General features: G+C 35.6%; 1 protein-coding gene across 1 annotated transcript; it reads left to right on the top strand.

Moving 5' to 3' along the window:
* Positions 1–384: 384 nt before the first annotated feature.
* On the top strand, positions 385–14,826 carry LOC138691237 (lysM and putative peptidoglycan-binding domain-containing protein 3). Its single transcript, XM_069813045.1, has 3 exons — positions 385–733; positions 10,845–11,034; positions 14,168–14,826. Exons 1-3 carry the CDS (start codon positions 672–674, stop codon positions 14,720–14,722), a joined length of 807 nt encoding a protein of 268 aa, XP_069669146.1. The 5' UTR covers positions 385–671; the 3' UTR covers positions 14,723–14,826.
* Positions 14,827–15,987: the final 1,161 nt, after the last annotated feature.

The following is a 15,987-nucleotide window of genomic DNA, read 5'->3' as shown; positions in this document are numbered from 1 at the left end:
GAAATGTAACATTCCTTCCTTCTTTATCTCTATATCTGTGTGCATTGCTGCAATTAAAAACAGCACACGAACTAAATCTGTACTTATTCATCTCAACCAAGGAAATGGCCGCCCGTCGGCTGCAAAGAGTTCGTAATATAACTCTATGGTCGGCTGTTCAATTTGGGAGCATAACACTAGCGCCAGTGAGCGGTCTAGCGGTTATATAGTACTGTGACTCTAACCTTAACTGGACGACACTATCGCTCGTGGTGACGGATATAGAAGTTGTATAAGGTATCATGTGTAATACATTTGAGGGCTAAATATTTGCGAATAACAATCACATAATAATAACCATATAATTCTATTGAATTGCGTAAAGTGTAGCTTGTAATAATATTAGTTATTCGTAAAGATTCAATCGCACAAAATTTCAGAAGATTGAAAGCGAAGCGCATTTGTGTTTCAAACAACTATGGAATTTAATACATGAGCCATGTGAAGATTAGGCTTGGTGGATGCAGTGTGGAGGCCAATGATGTGAAAGAGAAAGCAGAAATGCTGAAAAAAAAAAATCAGAAAATTTCATGAAACATCGTGGTTGTCAGTGTCAACGGTTTATTTATTTTACCAGTATTATTTAATTAAACAATGTTATTAACACTTGTTTTTGTAAACTGTGATAAAAAATGAAGAATATCTCACTACATAATCCCAGGTCTGCGGGAGGCATGTTACAAAACGCGCAGAGGTACGACAGATAAATACTTTTACTTCAGAATCAGAATGTATATTAATACAGTGCATGAGTATTATCCTCAATGGTAATACATCAAATACAATTTGAAATGTTCAGTGTATGTGGCACCAATTGAAATGGCCCTACTTTTTCTATAGGCCTAGACAGTTTCTGTTTCACCAATCCTATCACTGCAGATTTTTGTTACATACATTTTCTGTACTATTTTGTATGAACAGTAATTATATAAGTATAACTGTCGTCGCGTAAACCTTATATTAAATACTAGAGCTAATTACTTAAATCTTTCCAATCTGTCATATTCAGTCACAGCTGTTAGCCAACAGCAGTGAATAAAAGCGACAGGAGTTGGGGACTCATCGAATTTATATAATTGCGTGAAACGTTTATGCTGTTCGTGATTGGGATTGTAAGGAAATTTGGAATTTAAAATAAAAGTGTGATAGGCCTATTTCTTCTACTTTCTGTCTTCATATTCCTCTCATTTAAATTTAACAAGGCAGTGACTTCTCTTTAACTGTAGGCTACTTTACAATCGCTTCCTCATTATATGAGGTCTAGTCTTGATACAACAATACAATTGAAGAGGTCCCTCGATTAATGTTGTAAGCACCACTTAGCAAATTGTTTGGAAATCGAGAAAGATTGTCGTCACATCATCACATTAAAAAAATTGGAATACAAATTCTCGGTCATAATAGCCACAATGGATTTTAGAACACACGCACGCACACATTGTAATGCCTCTAAAATAAACATAATGTAAAGAAATATATAGATTTTCAACATGAATTTAATGGAATAATGTTGTATATCCATGCACACATGTCATTACATTGGAATACAAGTTATAAATGGACTTCAGTAATGACATGATTACTTAGAAACATGCAAAATATTAGTACACCATAACATTAACTGATTGTCATTCACAGAATATGAATAGGCCTAATTGCTGTTGAAATAAAAAATGGCTTTCACTGAGAATATACATAGTCCTATAAAAAATGCATATTTTCGTACTCATAGCACTCATGTAATTATGTCAAGTAAAATAAAATATTAGTTGAAACATAGCAGTGAACATGACATTAGTAAAAATTACTCTGTAAGCAAGTTTAAGTAAAAGGTTTTAGCACTTTCATCTTGAATATAATCCACCATCAAGACAAGATCTTTTTTTTTTTTTTTTTGCCAATGAGATTAGTAGGGGACTTAGCTGGTCAGATGTGGGAAGGCAAGATGTCATATTACTTGAATGTATGCTAGATCTTCCTCTCCTCGTTTTCTTGATGGAGTAAGTCATCCAGGGTTGCAGAACATTGTGATATCCATGTGCGTACAGAAATAGGATCATCATGAGAAATTCGGAGCCAAATTACTTTTGTGATTTTCAACTCCAAATAGCGTTTAATAGAGTTTTCTACTGGACTTAGGTCTTTAAACTGTTCTTATGTCATGTAACACACTGTGGTTTGCTTGGACGAGCCCGAGTAATAAGTGTAACCCAGTCGAATGGTACAGTGCCTCTTGGACACTTTTTTTCGTTTTCATTTATTATATTCCACAGATCTTACGTTAGTATCGAAGTTTTAAAATATGGAACAAGTAAAAATTTTACAAGATTACAATTTTTTGGCGAGATGGAGATGTGATGTGATCACTGTGAAAGTTGTATACTTAATAGATTAATAGATAACAGTCCCGTGTAGTACACACTTCATACTTGATAATTAGCAAAGCAACAGCTTCAGCACGACTTGTGGCTTATGGCCATCCAAACCCTGAACTCCATGCCTCTTGAGTGCGAGTCCTTATATTACTTGATCAGTCATAGCTTACTGTTATAAATATGAACAGTTCACAGTAGGTATCTCAGTCATAACCGTATGTAATACCAGATGAAACTATGAAACAATTAAATGATGATCATTTAGTATTTATTTATTTAACCTGGTAGAGATAAGGCCGTCAGACCTTCTCTGCCCCTCTACCAGGAGATTCCAACTACAATATGAATAATAAAATTACAATTAGTATTAAATTTATAATTACAATTATAAATAACATTACAATTAGTATTAAATTTACAATTACAATTACAATAAAATCAAAGTACGAAAAGATTACCTGAATAATTAAAGCTAGATAATTTATCATAGAGAAACAAAGCATATTTTATATTTACTGAATTACAAATTAAATCTAGAATAACAAAATTGTATAGTGATGAAATTACTGAATATTGAAATATTTTGTGATAGATTAAAGAAACTATTTACAAGAAATCAATTACTGACCAAGTGCCTAGTAAGTTTTCGTTTGAATTCAAGTTTATTTCGACAGTCCCTGATGCTAACAGGTAGCGAATTCCAGAATCTTGGCAGGGCTATTGTGAAAGAAGATGAGTATGAGGAGGTGCGATGGGATGGTATTGTTAGTATTGTTTCATGACGAGAGCGTGTGTTCAGATTATGGTGGGAAGAAAGGTAAGTGAAGCGAGAGGACAGGTACGAAGGATTTATTATATTCCACAGATCTTACGTTAGTATCGATGCACGGATGATAATAATAGGCTTATTTGTTTAACATTGCAATTGTAGGCCTATTTAAATAATTAAAATATGACCATTTTGGTCCAGAGAGCATACATTTTGGTGCATGGATAATTCCTTTGACATGTGTCTTAATTGAAGACATTACGTATTACAAAAACAATCCTTGTCAAAATTGCTATTTTTCAGGAGAAGAATAAAAATAAATAGAACAACACGTCAGCTGTTTCCGTACAACTGGTGTTTATCCTTGTGGCAATTGCACCTGACATGGGTCGTTTTTGGAGTCTATAGGCTAAACATTTGAAATAGTAGCAAATGTGCCCGTAACTCACTTTCATTAAACATTACTAGGGCTGTTTTTGTAATAATGTCAATTGTTATTGTATCCAGATAATTAAAATACGATGCTTTGGTCCAGAAAACATCCGTTTTTAGCGCAAGAATAATTCGTTCAACATGTTTCAAAATTACCGTAGTCTTGAATAGCTACATTCTTTAATAAATACATGAAACCCATGTGAATTAGCGTGGATTGTGTACTAAGGGCCTATTATGTGATTGAATATAATACGCACCTGTGCTAAAAACCACTCAAGATTAAAATTATATTATCAAGACAGGTTATAAAGGCAGTTCCTTACCTGTAACTATACATCAGATTAATCCTCATTTGAAGTACGGTATCAGAACTGGAACTTCCGGTCAACAGGTCTGGGTTACATTAATTGGTAATGTCATGCTACTGTTTCGTCAGTAGGGTAATTATTGGTAAATTCTTTTGGTTTAATTAAAGACGCGCAATTGTTGAGAATTCTATTCATAAAATTTCACAATAAAAGAAAAAATGTTGTTAAGCGATTCTAATATATTATTCTTATTAGTGACTGTTGTCAAAAACGGACAAGAAATTACGAATGAAAAGTGCGCTAAAGACGAGAAAACGCGATCTCGCAGTTAGTAACGAAACAACTGTTGTTTCCCTTCATATTATCTCGTAACATATATAGAGCGTTAATTTTAATTTGTTCGAATCTGAGTGCGAATTGTCAAAAAAAAAAAAAGTGCGTATTATAATCACATAAATACTGTACAATATGTGTTCATTGTTAAGATATGGCCGGCTTTGAAATTTCTGGAAATTCGAAGCTGCCCATTCTTGTCTCCGCACGTGCTCGCTTCAGTAAATCGGCTATGCGCCAGTGGAAGAATCAATTCACAGAGGGGAGGGAAGTATGTGAGTATGTGCAGAGAGAAGAAATGAAACATTTTAAACAGCTGTGACTGCACTGAATACAACCACAGTCTAATATATACAGTCACGAAGCTCAATACGTAGTAAATATGCATCTATAGGTAGTTGCTAACCACTAGGATCGCTAATATCGACTCATTACAGACAATGCGAAATAGTACCGACACAGTCTATTGTTCCTAGCACCCTCACAACACAAGCTTCGTGACTGTATATAGCAGACTGTGATACAACTATCCTAACACCCTTCCAAACTGAAAATATTTTGACAGCAGCCTCAACCTGATATAACGAAAAGGTTGCTGATTGGTTTTTGAATTCCAATGAGTAGGAGAACGAGGAAGTATGTTTGTAACTGACTTTTTTTTTTTTGTAAAATAATAGCATATTATTAAATGCCATTTCAGTTATACGTTTTTTTCTTCAGACCCCCATAAAAACATATAAATGAAGTTTTACTGTATTACTAATCTATCACTTTCATTTGATCATGAAATAACGCAATGCAAATCAAACATCAATCCCATATATGGTTTCGTGGTGTGGGAGGATATCGAAGTTTCAGTACATACTTTAAAATTAGATTATATATTAACTATTTTGGCTTTATATTCCTGGCATTTATTAATCACTCCCATTTGTGTACGAATAATTTTTTATTAAATTAAAATGTATTTTAATATTTCATTATGCAAAATTTTACACGTTAAAAATATTTCACATAAATCTTTTCCAAATTAATCTGATACCGAAGTCACCGATCTACAGCAAATGTTTTCAACACAGGTCCCCTTCTATAATAGTACATTATGCAACGAGCCTATAATGGTAGTAATTAAGACGCGAGTATGTTTGTTTATGAAACGAGCGCAAGCGAGTTTCATAATTTTCATACGAGCGTCTTAATTACCATTATAGGCAAGTTTCATACGACTTTTTATGCTCGACCATATTTCTAACTTGAAATTATTCATAAGTATTCATGTTATGGTTATGTAAATGAGGAGCGGAACTGACCTGAATTGTGAGATGTGCGCAGACGCGAAAGTATTGATTTTTTCCGAGGAACGAATGTGTCATTGACCTTGATATAATCTAGAGAATAACATGAACATTATATTCGATATAACCTGGAAATTGATTTAGAATTGAAAAACGAGATGACAAATTGAATTTATTTGAATATTATTTACAATTAACGCTAATTATTATAGTAACAGAACATAACCTTCTGCGACAGTATTGGATTTCCAGGCTCTGTGACGTTTCTCTAGTTGTCTTTCGATTGCGTATCCGAGAATAATCGAAAACCTGAACTTTAATGAATAGGTGTACTTTAATGCCATGCATTAAAGGACTGCTACCAGGTGTATACTTACTACATTTCGGCATGGTCGAGCATAAAGATATAAATCACTGAAATACAGAAGTATCAGAGTAGCCTATATTATTAAGCATATTTGGAGACAGAATTCTGCTTCTTTTTGAGGCACTACAACTTTAAATAATTAAATGTTATTTATATATCATCGTTATTGTTTGAATTGCTTATTATAAAGAGAGAACATCCTGGATGACTGGGTGGTTTCTTTCAGAATGTTGCAATGCACATAACCCCTTAAAATATAAAAACAAATGAGGCTAGGTCCACCAACATAAGCACAGGTTGCGCACTCCATTTGATCAGTGCTGCAGCAGATGCATAACCAGGGACATGAACGAACAAGTGAAATACCCGGTGAAACGAGCGTTGAGGGACTTCCGCCGATTTTAGCAAGACTTCTGACTTCTGTTGCATTCAAATAATTATAAAATACGATAATTTGGTCCAGAGAACATCCGTTTTTGGTGCAAAGATAATTCGTTTGGCGTGTTTCTTAATTGAAATTAACCTAAGTGGGTCGGTGTCTATTTCAAAATCGGCAGAAGTCCCTCAACGCTCGTTTAACCAAATCCCCCAATCAGTGAATGTATTAGAGGTGGCACCGACACAATCCTGCAAGGGGAAATGTCACAGTCCCCTCTCCCCCAAGTGGCACACAGAAAAACACTCCATGCCAAGAATCCTGGAGCACAACCATGACATGCTGCAAACTTCCAAATGCAGAACCATGATTGGGGCCACATAGCAAATAAAAGCCATTAGAATTGCAGGATAGGCCTATACATCCTCCCTGCCCCACAATTCCCAGCAATAGCTCCTGCAAGCATAGGTGGAATCAATGGGTGATAAATAGGAGAAGTATGAGATGTGTCAAGCACATCAGAGTCCTTCCAAATGCCCACTAAGATAATATCCATACAAGATCCGCCAAGAGTAACTGGCCCCCTGTATGATGGAGTTTAGCCCAAACATATATCTTTCTTCATTCAATTTCCTTATTGCTAACAATAAAAACAAAAGAAGTATAAAATATGAATTATAGAAACATTTGAATGTCACTTGATGTCAAAGCCACACATATGTACAATACTGACACTACTAGACTTCTGTAAAGCGTTTGACACTGTAAATAACAACTTACTGACGAGAAAATTACGATCACTCCAACTATCAGAAAGCACAGTTTCTTGGTTCTCCTCTTATCTCAGCGAACGTCAGCAGTGTGTTTCCATTGGAAGTCGAACTTCCTCTTGGTGTATCATTGATTCTGGAATCCCACAGGGATCTGTTCTATCACCACTACTATTCACTGTTTACATAAATGACATCCCTTCGACTCTACAGCACTGTAAGCATCACCTTTATGCAGACGATTTACAAATCTATATCCATACAACCCCTGACTTACTCAATGACGCAATACACAATCTTAACGAGGACCTCGAATCTATATCTGCATGGGCCAGAAAGTTTGGTTTGACTCTCAATGCAAGAAAATCACAAGCAATCCTAGTGGGACATCTACGTCTACTATGCAACATTATTCCTGCTCTTCCAGTCAAGTTAAACAACACAATAATCCCTTTTGCTTCCTGTGTTAAAAACCTTGAAGTTTACTTTGATAAGTATTTAAACTGGAATAACCAAGTAACCCATATTATAAAAAAAAGTGCTTTCCATACTACATTCCTTAAACAGCATCCGAAAATTCCTCCCGCTATCACTCAAGAAAATACTAGTGGAAACACTAGTAATGCCCCACTTCGATTATTGTGATTTTCTACTGACTGACCTCAATGTCAACCAGTCGCAAAAATTACAACATGTTCATAATTCTTGTGTTCGCTTCGTCTGTGATGTCCGTCGCCCTGACCACATTACCCCATCCTTCCACACTCTAAACTGGCTATGGCTTAACGAACGTAGAAATTTTCATTCTCTTGTTCTCCTTTTCCAACTCCTTCACACCTCTACACCTACCTACCTTGCCTCCTGTTTCAGTTACCTGTCATCATATCATAATCCCTTCACACGCATGCAAAATAGCCACATACTAGCCATACCAACACATAAGACATCGTCATATTCATCATCATACACAATCTCGCTCTCGCGCTTGTGGAATACCCTACCCAGTGACATCAGAGACTGTCGGAATTTAGTAACGTTCAAAAGCAAACTTATTAAGCATTTTCTTACTGCGTAGAGTAAGCTTACTTTTTACTTAATTAATAAAAAAAAAATTTTTTCTCTCTTCTTAACTTTTACAATAAACTGTCTAGCTATTATTAATCAGTTAATCTTTTAGTACCTTGATTTTTATTGTATTTGTAAATTTAATATTAATTGTAATTGTATTCTTAATATTGTAGTTGTAATCCCTTGGTAGAGGGGAAGAGAAGGCCTGATGGCCACTTTCTCGCACAGCCTTCAACTGGGTCCTGTACTCCAGCTCTTGCTTGGCTTCTGTCATATGTGGTTCTTTCTCAGCCACCCTCTTTAATGCACCTTGCCAGTTGCATTGGTATTTTTCTTCGAATTTCTTGGGCATGTTTGACATTTTCATTACTACTCTCGTAATTTAATTCGTGTAAATGGTATTTTTATCCACTGATATCTTTATCTTTAAGCTACAGAATAAGGTACTGCTCACTTTCGAATCTCAAGTTATACTGACATAATCCCCCGACTCATACTATGGTCCTATGCTGAGGTCACTAAAGACGGTCATTTTCGCCATGCCCTCCCTCACCCCTCACGCATCTGGTCCAACTGGTTTATATATTATTAAGAAGCGACATCAGTCCTCTGTCCAACTGCAAGTAAAACATTAACATAGTTCTTACAGTTTCCATGCCGTAAGCGTTTCAAATTTTGTACTTTTTGGGACATCAAAAACTATGCAGCTATGTACCTTCTCACCCACACTTGGGGAAAGATGTAGTTCTACGTCAAAAATATTTCAATGCAGGAATTTAGATTCCACTTTGTTTACTCATTGTTCATTAGTTCAGCCTGGGGCGAATCTAGCTACTTGGTGCCTCTAGGCAGAGAAAAATATTTCCACCCCTTATTTCGCCCTATATGCGTCATTTGGATCAACTGAAATAATTGATTCCGCGTCATTATTACTGTTTCTAATATCGGAAATGCCTGACTCAGATAAACCACACGTTCCACTATTGTCGATACTGTTCGCCACATTATGTATCTGGACTGGAACTGGAACAAGCTGGCCGTGTTTGTTTTTTAAATAGCACATCTATTTTTGCACTTTTTCTCACAATTTCCTCTTTTTTATGGCCTTATCTTTCGCGAGTTTGCGGTATTGTTGTTTAGTGAACTGTCTGAAGATAGGTCTGGACCTCACAAGTGACACCATCAAAGCATCACTCATAAGACAACTAGGCCAGGAGATAATGGGGGAGGGTGACCAGTTCCTTTCCCCCTCCATTGCATACATCGCTGATTGGCTACATATTACAGTAATCAGACTTCAGAATTGCTCTTCCTCTGACACATATCATCAAGTGAGAGGTACTGTCTGATAATAGATGTACATATCAGCCAGAACCTCAATCAGAGGTGTTTCCGATATTGAAAACCACTTAGCTTTTTCCAACTGTCACTCATTATAATGAATATTAAAATATAAATCACCTAGGTACAAAACAACTGCACTCTTTACTGTTTCAAATTAAACTGAACTCCCAAGTGTTCGGCTGCTACAATGGCTGGCAGTTTTTTCTTTGAATTGAAGTCTGAATGAGCATTATTGAGTGTTGATACTGGCTGCTCTTATGACAGAGTTAGCGGTATTTCTCATCACAAAGCTTATGATTGCGAGCAACGAGATTTGCCTTCCTAATGTATCATAATATAATACCAATAAGTTTGCCTTCCTAACGTGTCATAATATAATACCAGTAAGTTCTTTAATGTTATCACGTAACACTCTCATGGTGAGAGGGCAGTACATTGAAAAAGTGCTATGATCGCATTGTGATACTATTATTAAAAAACTATTTATGTTGTCAGCAAACAGCTGGAGACATTAAGAAGATTGATTGATTGATTGATTGATTGATTGATTGATTGATTGATTGGTTAAAAACTGTCTTTTTCTGTAGGCAGACCATTGATTAAATTTGAACTGATTGTTGCCAATGTTATTCATATCCTTTTCATTGCGCGTTTAAGTTCATGTACTCTTAAAGGGTTATGAATAAAACTTAAAAAAAGTTAACAGTAATAGCTTAAAAGCCGCCCTTTCAAATCTGCCGCCATAGGCAGCTGCCTAGTCTGCCTAGGCCTAAATATGTCGCTGAGTTCAGCTGCATTAAATTTAATTTCATCTCGAATAGTGATGCCTAGATATTTGATACCTTCATCATGTTGTAGGCTATACTTGATGTTCTTTTCGTCTGCAGTGATAAGAGAATCAGAATAAAGTTGACCATGATGCAATAATAATTTTGCTTTTGGCAGCATTTATTTCAAGTTCAAACCTTGTGTGATGAAAAAATTTTGTAAACAGATTTTAAATCAGCACCAAAAAGTACAGATTACTTAACCATTCTTTCTCTTTTGACAGAATGTTTGATTTTGTTGTTCAGTATATAATAATAATAATAATAATAATAATAATAATAATAATAATAATAGTAATAACAATAACTATGATGATTATGGTGGTGATGATTATCATCATAATCCTCCACGTAACACAATGGAACCACATTACAATATAACAAAATGATACATGACAATGATCTACGGAGTCAGTCAGAGCTTGACATCAGTGGGAGAAGGGGAAATGGGTGGGTCATCGATGTTCATTACATTCATTTGTGAAAAAAAATATATATATATATATAATTATATGCTGTATTCATTGTTCTTTTACAGGAAAAAGGTGTACCATCGAGGCCACTTAGAGGGAAATAAATACATATTCAGTAAGATAAGTGATGAAGATGCAGACAGTGGGGAAGAGGAGCACTATTCTTTACATGTATACAAACCAGAACCATATGTGGAAAAAGAAGTTCAACCAGGAGACACATTACAAACACTCTCTCTTCAATTCAACTGCCCAGTTAGTGTAAAATTGTATTACATTATTTTCAAGTTATATTCACTACATATAAATTAAAATCATTTTCTTTTAAGCATTACCGTCGCGAGGGGTGACTTTGTGCCATTTGCGCATTTCATAAGAAAAACGTAAGGAAGTAGTCTTATAAATAATTGATTAAATGGCGATCTTACTCATGTTAATTATGTAAGCATGTGCGGCTTACAGCTGTTTCGGTGCTACTTGACACCATCCTCAGAGCCTTCTGTGTTTCGGCGTCATCTTCGCTGCCTGTTGTGTGGGTGTGTTCATGTGATGAAGAGTTGTGTTAAATAGTGTGTGTGTGTTCTGAAATTGATCTGTGTGTTGAGTATTTGATTAGGCTGTGTTTTAGTGTGTCTGTATATTTCATATTGTTCTAGTGTGTTGAGTTTTTGGTTTTTGGGTTGTATGTGTAGGATTTCCATGTCTGTATTTATGTTATTGTATGTGTGGTTGGCATTAGTTATATGTTCGGCATATGTAGATGTATTGTGTTCTCTGGTTATTGCTTTAATGTGTTCTTTGTATCGAGTTTGGAATGATCTGCCTGTCTGTCCAATGTACAAACTGTCGCAACTATTGCATGTGAGCTTGTATACACCTGTATGGTTGTATTTCTTTGTTTGTGTGTTGAGATGTCTTTGTACTAATACTAATACTAATAACTAATGCCAACCACACTTAATATCAACCCTGGAAAGACACAAGCAATCATATTAGGACACAAACGGCAAACCGACACTGTAAAGCACCTCGACATTTCCCCTGTTAAAGTAAGTACAGTGCATATCCCTTTCAGTTCTTCGGTAAAAAATCTTGGCATTCACATGGGTAATAATCTCAACTGGGACATGCAAATCACAGAAACCTGCAGAAAAGTATATTCTATTATTCATGTGTTAAAAAGGATAAATGTTCATCTTCCCTCTTGCTTAAAAAAGTCCCTTGTGCAGACCCTTGTATTTCCCTATTTTGACTATGCTGACATTTTACTGACTGACCTTTCCAGCGACAACAAAATGAAACTTCAACGTGCTCATAATTTGTGTGTACGTTTTGTAAGCAATGTTCGTAAATATGATCATATTACCCCATCCCTGGAAGCAATAGGTTGGCTTAAACTAGATAAGAAAAGAAATTTACATTCACTTCTCTTTCTCTTCGAAATCTTGAACTCTTCTATTCCTTCGTACCTGTCGTCTCGCTTCACTTACCTTTCTTCCCACCACAATCTGAACACACGCTCTCGCCATGAAACAATACTAACAATACCATCCCATCGCACCTCCTCATACTCATCCTCTTTCACAATAGCCCTGCCAAGACTCTGGAATTCGTTACCTGCTAGCATCAGGGACTGTCGAAATAAAATTCAATTCAAACGCAAACTTACTAGGCACTTGGTCAGTAATTGAGACTCGTTCAGACATGGTTTCTTGTAAATAGTTCTTTTAATCTACCACAAAATATCTCAATATCCGGTAATTTCATCACTATAGAATTTTGTTATTGTAGGTTTAATTTGTAATTTAGTAAATACAAAAATATTCTTTGTTCTTAACTTCTATGATAAAATGTCTAGCTTTCATTAATCAGGTATTCTTGTCGTACTTTAATTTTTATTGTAATTGTAATTGTAAATTTAATATTAATTGTAATCTTATTGTTCATGTTATAGTTGTAATCCCCTGGTAGAAGGGCAGAGAAGGCCTGACGGCCTTATCTCTACCAGGTTAAATAAATAAATCTATATATAAATCTAAATCTACATACAATAACATAAATACAGACATGGAAATCCTACACATACAACCCAAAAACCAAAAACTCGACACACTAGAACAATATGAAATATACAGACACACTAAAACACACCCTAATCAAATACTCAACATACAGATCAATTTCAGAACACACACACTATTCGACACAACTCTTCATCACATGAACGCACCCACACAACAGGCAGCGAAGTTGAGATGATGCCGAGACACAGAAGGCTCTGAGGATGGTGTCAAGTAGCACCGAAACAGCTGTAAGCCGCACATGCTTACATAATTAACACGAGTAAGATCGCCATTTAATCAATTATTTATATTCAAGTGTTAAAAGTAGTGTACGAAAGATTCAACATGAAGTAGTCTTTAAAACCTTGTGACAGTTTTAAAGACTACTTCCTTACGTTTTTCTTATGAAATACACGAATGGCACAAAGTCACCCCTTGCGACAGATGTCAACGTTAATCTTATTAGATTCGTCATACTTATACTGAAACAAACTTGGAAAAAGAGAGACATAAAGGAGGCATAAACATATGGCAAAAGATGGAGGAAAGTCAAAGTGTTGACAAGCAGTAGAGTCAGATGGAAGTGATTCAGAAACACCCTATGCTTCTGACGTAACAACAGGGCATACCACCATCACTATGTTATATGTTATATCGAGGTTCCACTGTAATTAAAAATAACTATCTTGGATAATTTTGTTGACTAATAAAGGTCATGATGAATGGTTCCAGCCAATCAAAGACCATCCAGTGTCTCACTTCTCATACTATCTATACGAGAGATGTAGAATATTTTTGTTCTACCCGTGGTTGCAAAAGGAGGAGTCCTGTGAGTCCTTCATTGACGATTCAAAAGAATGCTTGGAATCACAGACTGGGAAGGATTGTGAACGAGTTGTTAGAATCAATTTGTAATGTATGAATGAATTATTGGAATCGACTTCCAAAAAAGAATCACATTGCCCAACTCTAGTATACTCTGATACTTTGATACTGGTACTTATTTTTATCATTTGCATTCTGTCATTTTGTAATTATTTGGTAACTATTGAAACTTTATTCTGTGTTCCTATTCCATCTATCCAAAAAATGAGATTTGTTCAGACTTTGAACATGTTAAAAGTTTAGGTGTTGACATTTATCTATACATAAGGATAAATTTTACTGTTTTGTTTGCAACCAGTAGATAAAGTACATACAGCAACATTGTAGAGAACTCAACTGGATGCTTTTGAATCAGAATTTCAGGAGATTAAGTCTAATGCTTTATGTTTTATTTTGAGTTTTTAAATTTATCTTAACACTATTGTTTTGTCACATTTCAGATTGCAGAGCTGAAAAGAATGAACAATATTCATAGAGATAATGAGATATTTGCACGAAGGACTATCAGAGTTCCAGCTAGGCTTTTTACGATGAAATTACCAGGTGTACACACAAGTGGCTCTAAGACAGCAAGTGAAGGAAGTGATACTTGTACCAGTTCTGAAAGTTTGAGTGATAATGTTAACAATGGGGTATTAGCATCCAGTCACATACCGAGAGTAGAAGTGCCTGTCAGGAAGTTAGAAGATATTGTTAGTGTTCCCACAATAGAATTTCTTACAAGTGAAATTGCTATAGATGAGGACAAAGGTAGAACTATGCTACAAGATGGCATCGAGAATGTTGATATAGAATGCAGCACGAGTCCTCTGCTACCACGAGAGAACTCCATTTTACCAGAAGACAGAAAATCTATATATAGTTGTAGTGGAGCAGATTGGGGCCTCTCTTGGTTGCAATTATTGGTATGTTCTTTATTGCTTGGTTTTGCAGCTCCCATCTTGTATGTTATATACATAACTGAAGACTCTAACAAACATCATACTGATACATAACGTTTTGTGTTTAATATAAAATATGAAAGGAAAATTGTTTAGCTACCGGTTGAAAAACTGATCACATTTTGTGATATATGAAAAGTAAAAGAAGGAAATCACTGCTGTGGTGAGAAAAAGAGAAAAAGTATGGTCCCATTCAACTTCTGCATCCTCTCTCATTTAAGACATGAGATAGTACTAAGAGAACTGCAAAGAATGAGGTTGATTGGAGAAGTGTGGCATAGAGTGTGTCTACTCTGTAACTTACAAATACTACTAATGTAGGAAATACTCACTTTCTTCTGGTGGGGGAAATATCAAGTCTACATATCTTCTCACAATCATTATCAGATCCTATGGTATGTACTAAAGGTGCCGTCCTTGTTTCACACTTATTTTCTAGCATTCCTTCATGTCTGCAGAATCTACCATAGCATTTTTTCACTGTTAGTAGAAGATTAACTATTTATATTGTTTACTGCAGCTCAGCGTTTCTCAAACTATGGTCCGTGGACCACCTGTGGTCCTCGAGGTCTGCCCTTGTGGTCCTTCAAAAAATGCAGAAGAAAAAATAAATTTCAAACGAATTGCATCACACTGTATAGCTGAAAATCTCACAGTTTGGAAATAACACATGGCAATCGCCTTTCACTTTTTCTCCCAGTACTGATATATTATGAACTTTATTACCCTATCCATCTACCGACTTCCCACTCTACTCTCAACAACAAAAGAGGGATATAAAGCACTATGAATGTGGTATTTCCCTGCACATCTAGCGTCGCGGCTGTAACCCAGTCAGGGACCATCCAAATTCATAACAGAGGACCGAACCTTTTCATGTATCGATGACTTTCTTAATAGTTTTGACGATACCCAGTCTGCACACTGAAATGGTCACGTACTGTATGTCGTACATCAATAATACAACTCTGAGGTCATAATTTGAAATTTATTTTCCAAGTAAATATGACGAATTTTCATGGATTCGTGATCCCTTTCATTGCGATATTGAAAATAATAAACTTTCATTGAGTGAAAGAGAACAGTTAATTGAACTCTCGAATGAGACCGGACTTAAAATGAAATTCCAAGCGGAAGGTATGGTTAATTTCTGGACCGCATCACAAGTGAAAAGAGAATATAGTGAACTGTACAGTGATGCTTTAGAGATTATAATTCAGTTTGCTTCTACGTATCTTTGTGAGAAAGGGTTTTCATCACTAACTCTAATAAAAACAAAGTAGGCTACTGAAATTGACTCGATGTATGTGACAATCTCC

Source organism: Periplaneta americana, chromosome 16, assembly GCF_040183065.1.
Source record: "Periplaneta americana isolate PAMFEO1 chromosome 16, P.americana_PAMFEO1_priV1, whole genome shotgun sequence".
Taxonomy (NCBI): Eukaryota; Metazoa; Arthropoda; class Insecta; order Blattodea; family Blattidae; genus Periplaneta; species Periplaneta americana.
This window is presented reverse-complemented; position numbering and strand designations above follow the sequence as displayed.

Coding starts and splice junctions, on each gene's coding strand:
- LOC138691237 (XM_069813045.1), top strand. CDS start 672: ATGAAGAATATCTCACTACATAATCCCAGGTCTGCGGGAGGCATGTTA. Junction 734..10,844: donor ATGTTACAAAACGCGCAGAG/GTACGACAGATA, acceptor GTTCTTTTACAG/GAAAAAGGTGTACCATCGAG. Junction 11,035..14,167: donor CTCTTCAATTCAACTGCCCA/GTTAGTGTAAAA, acceptor GTCACATTTCAG/ATTGCAGAGCTGAAAAGAAT.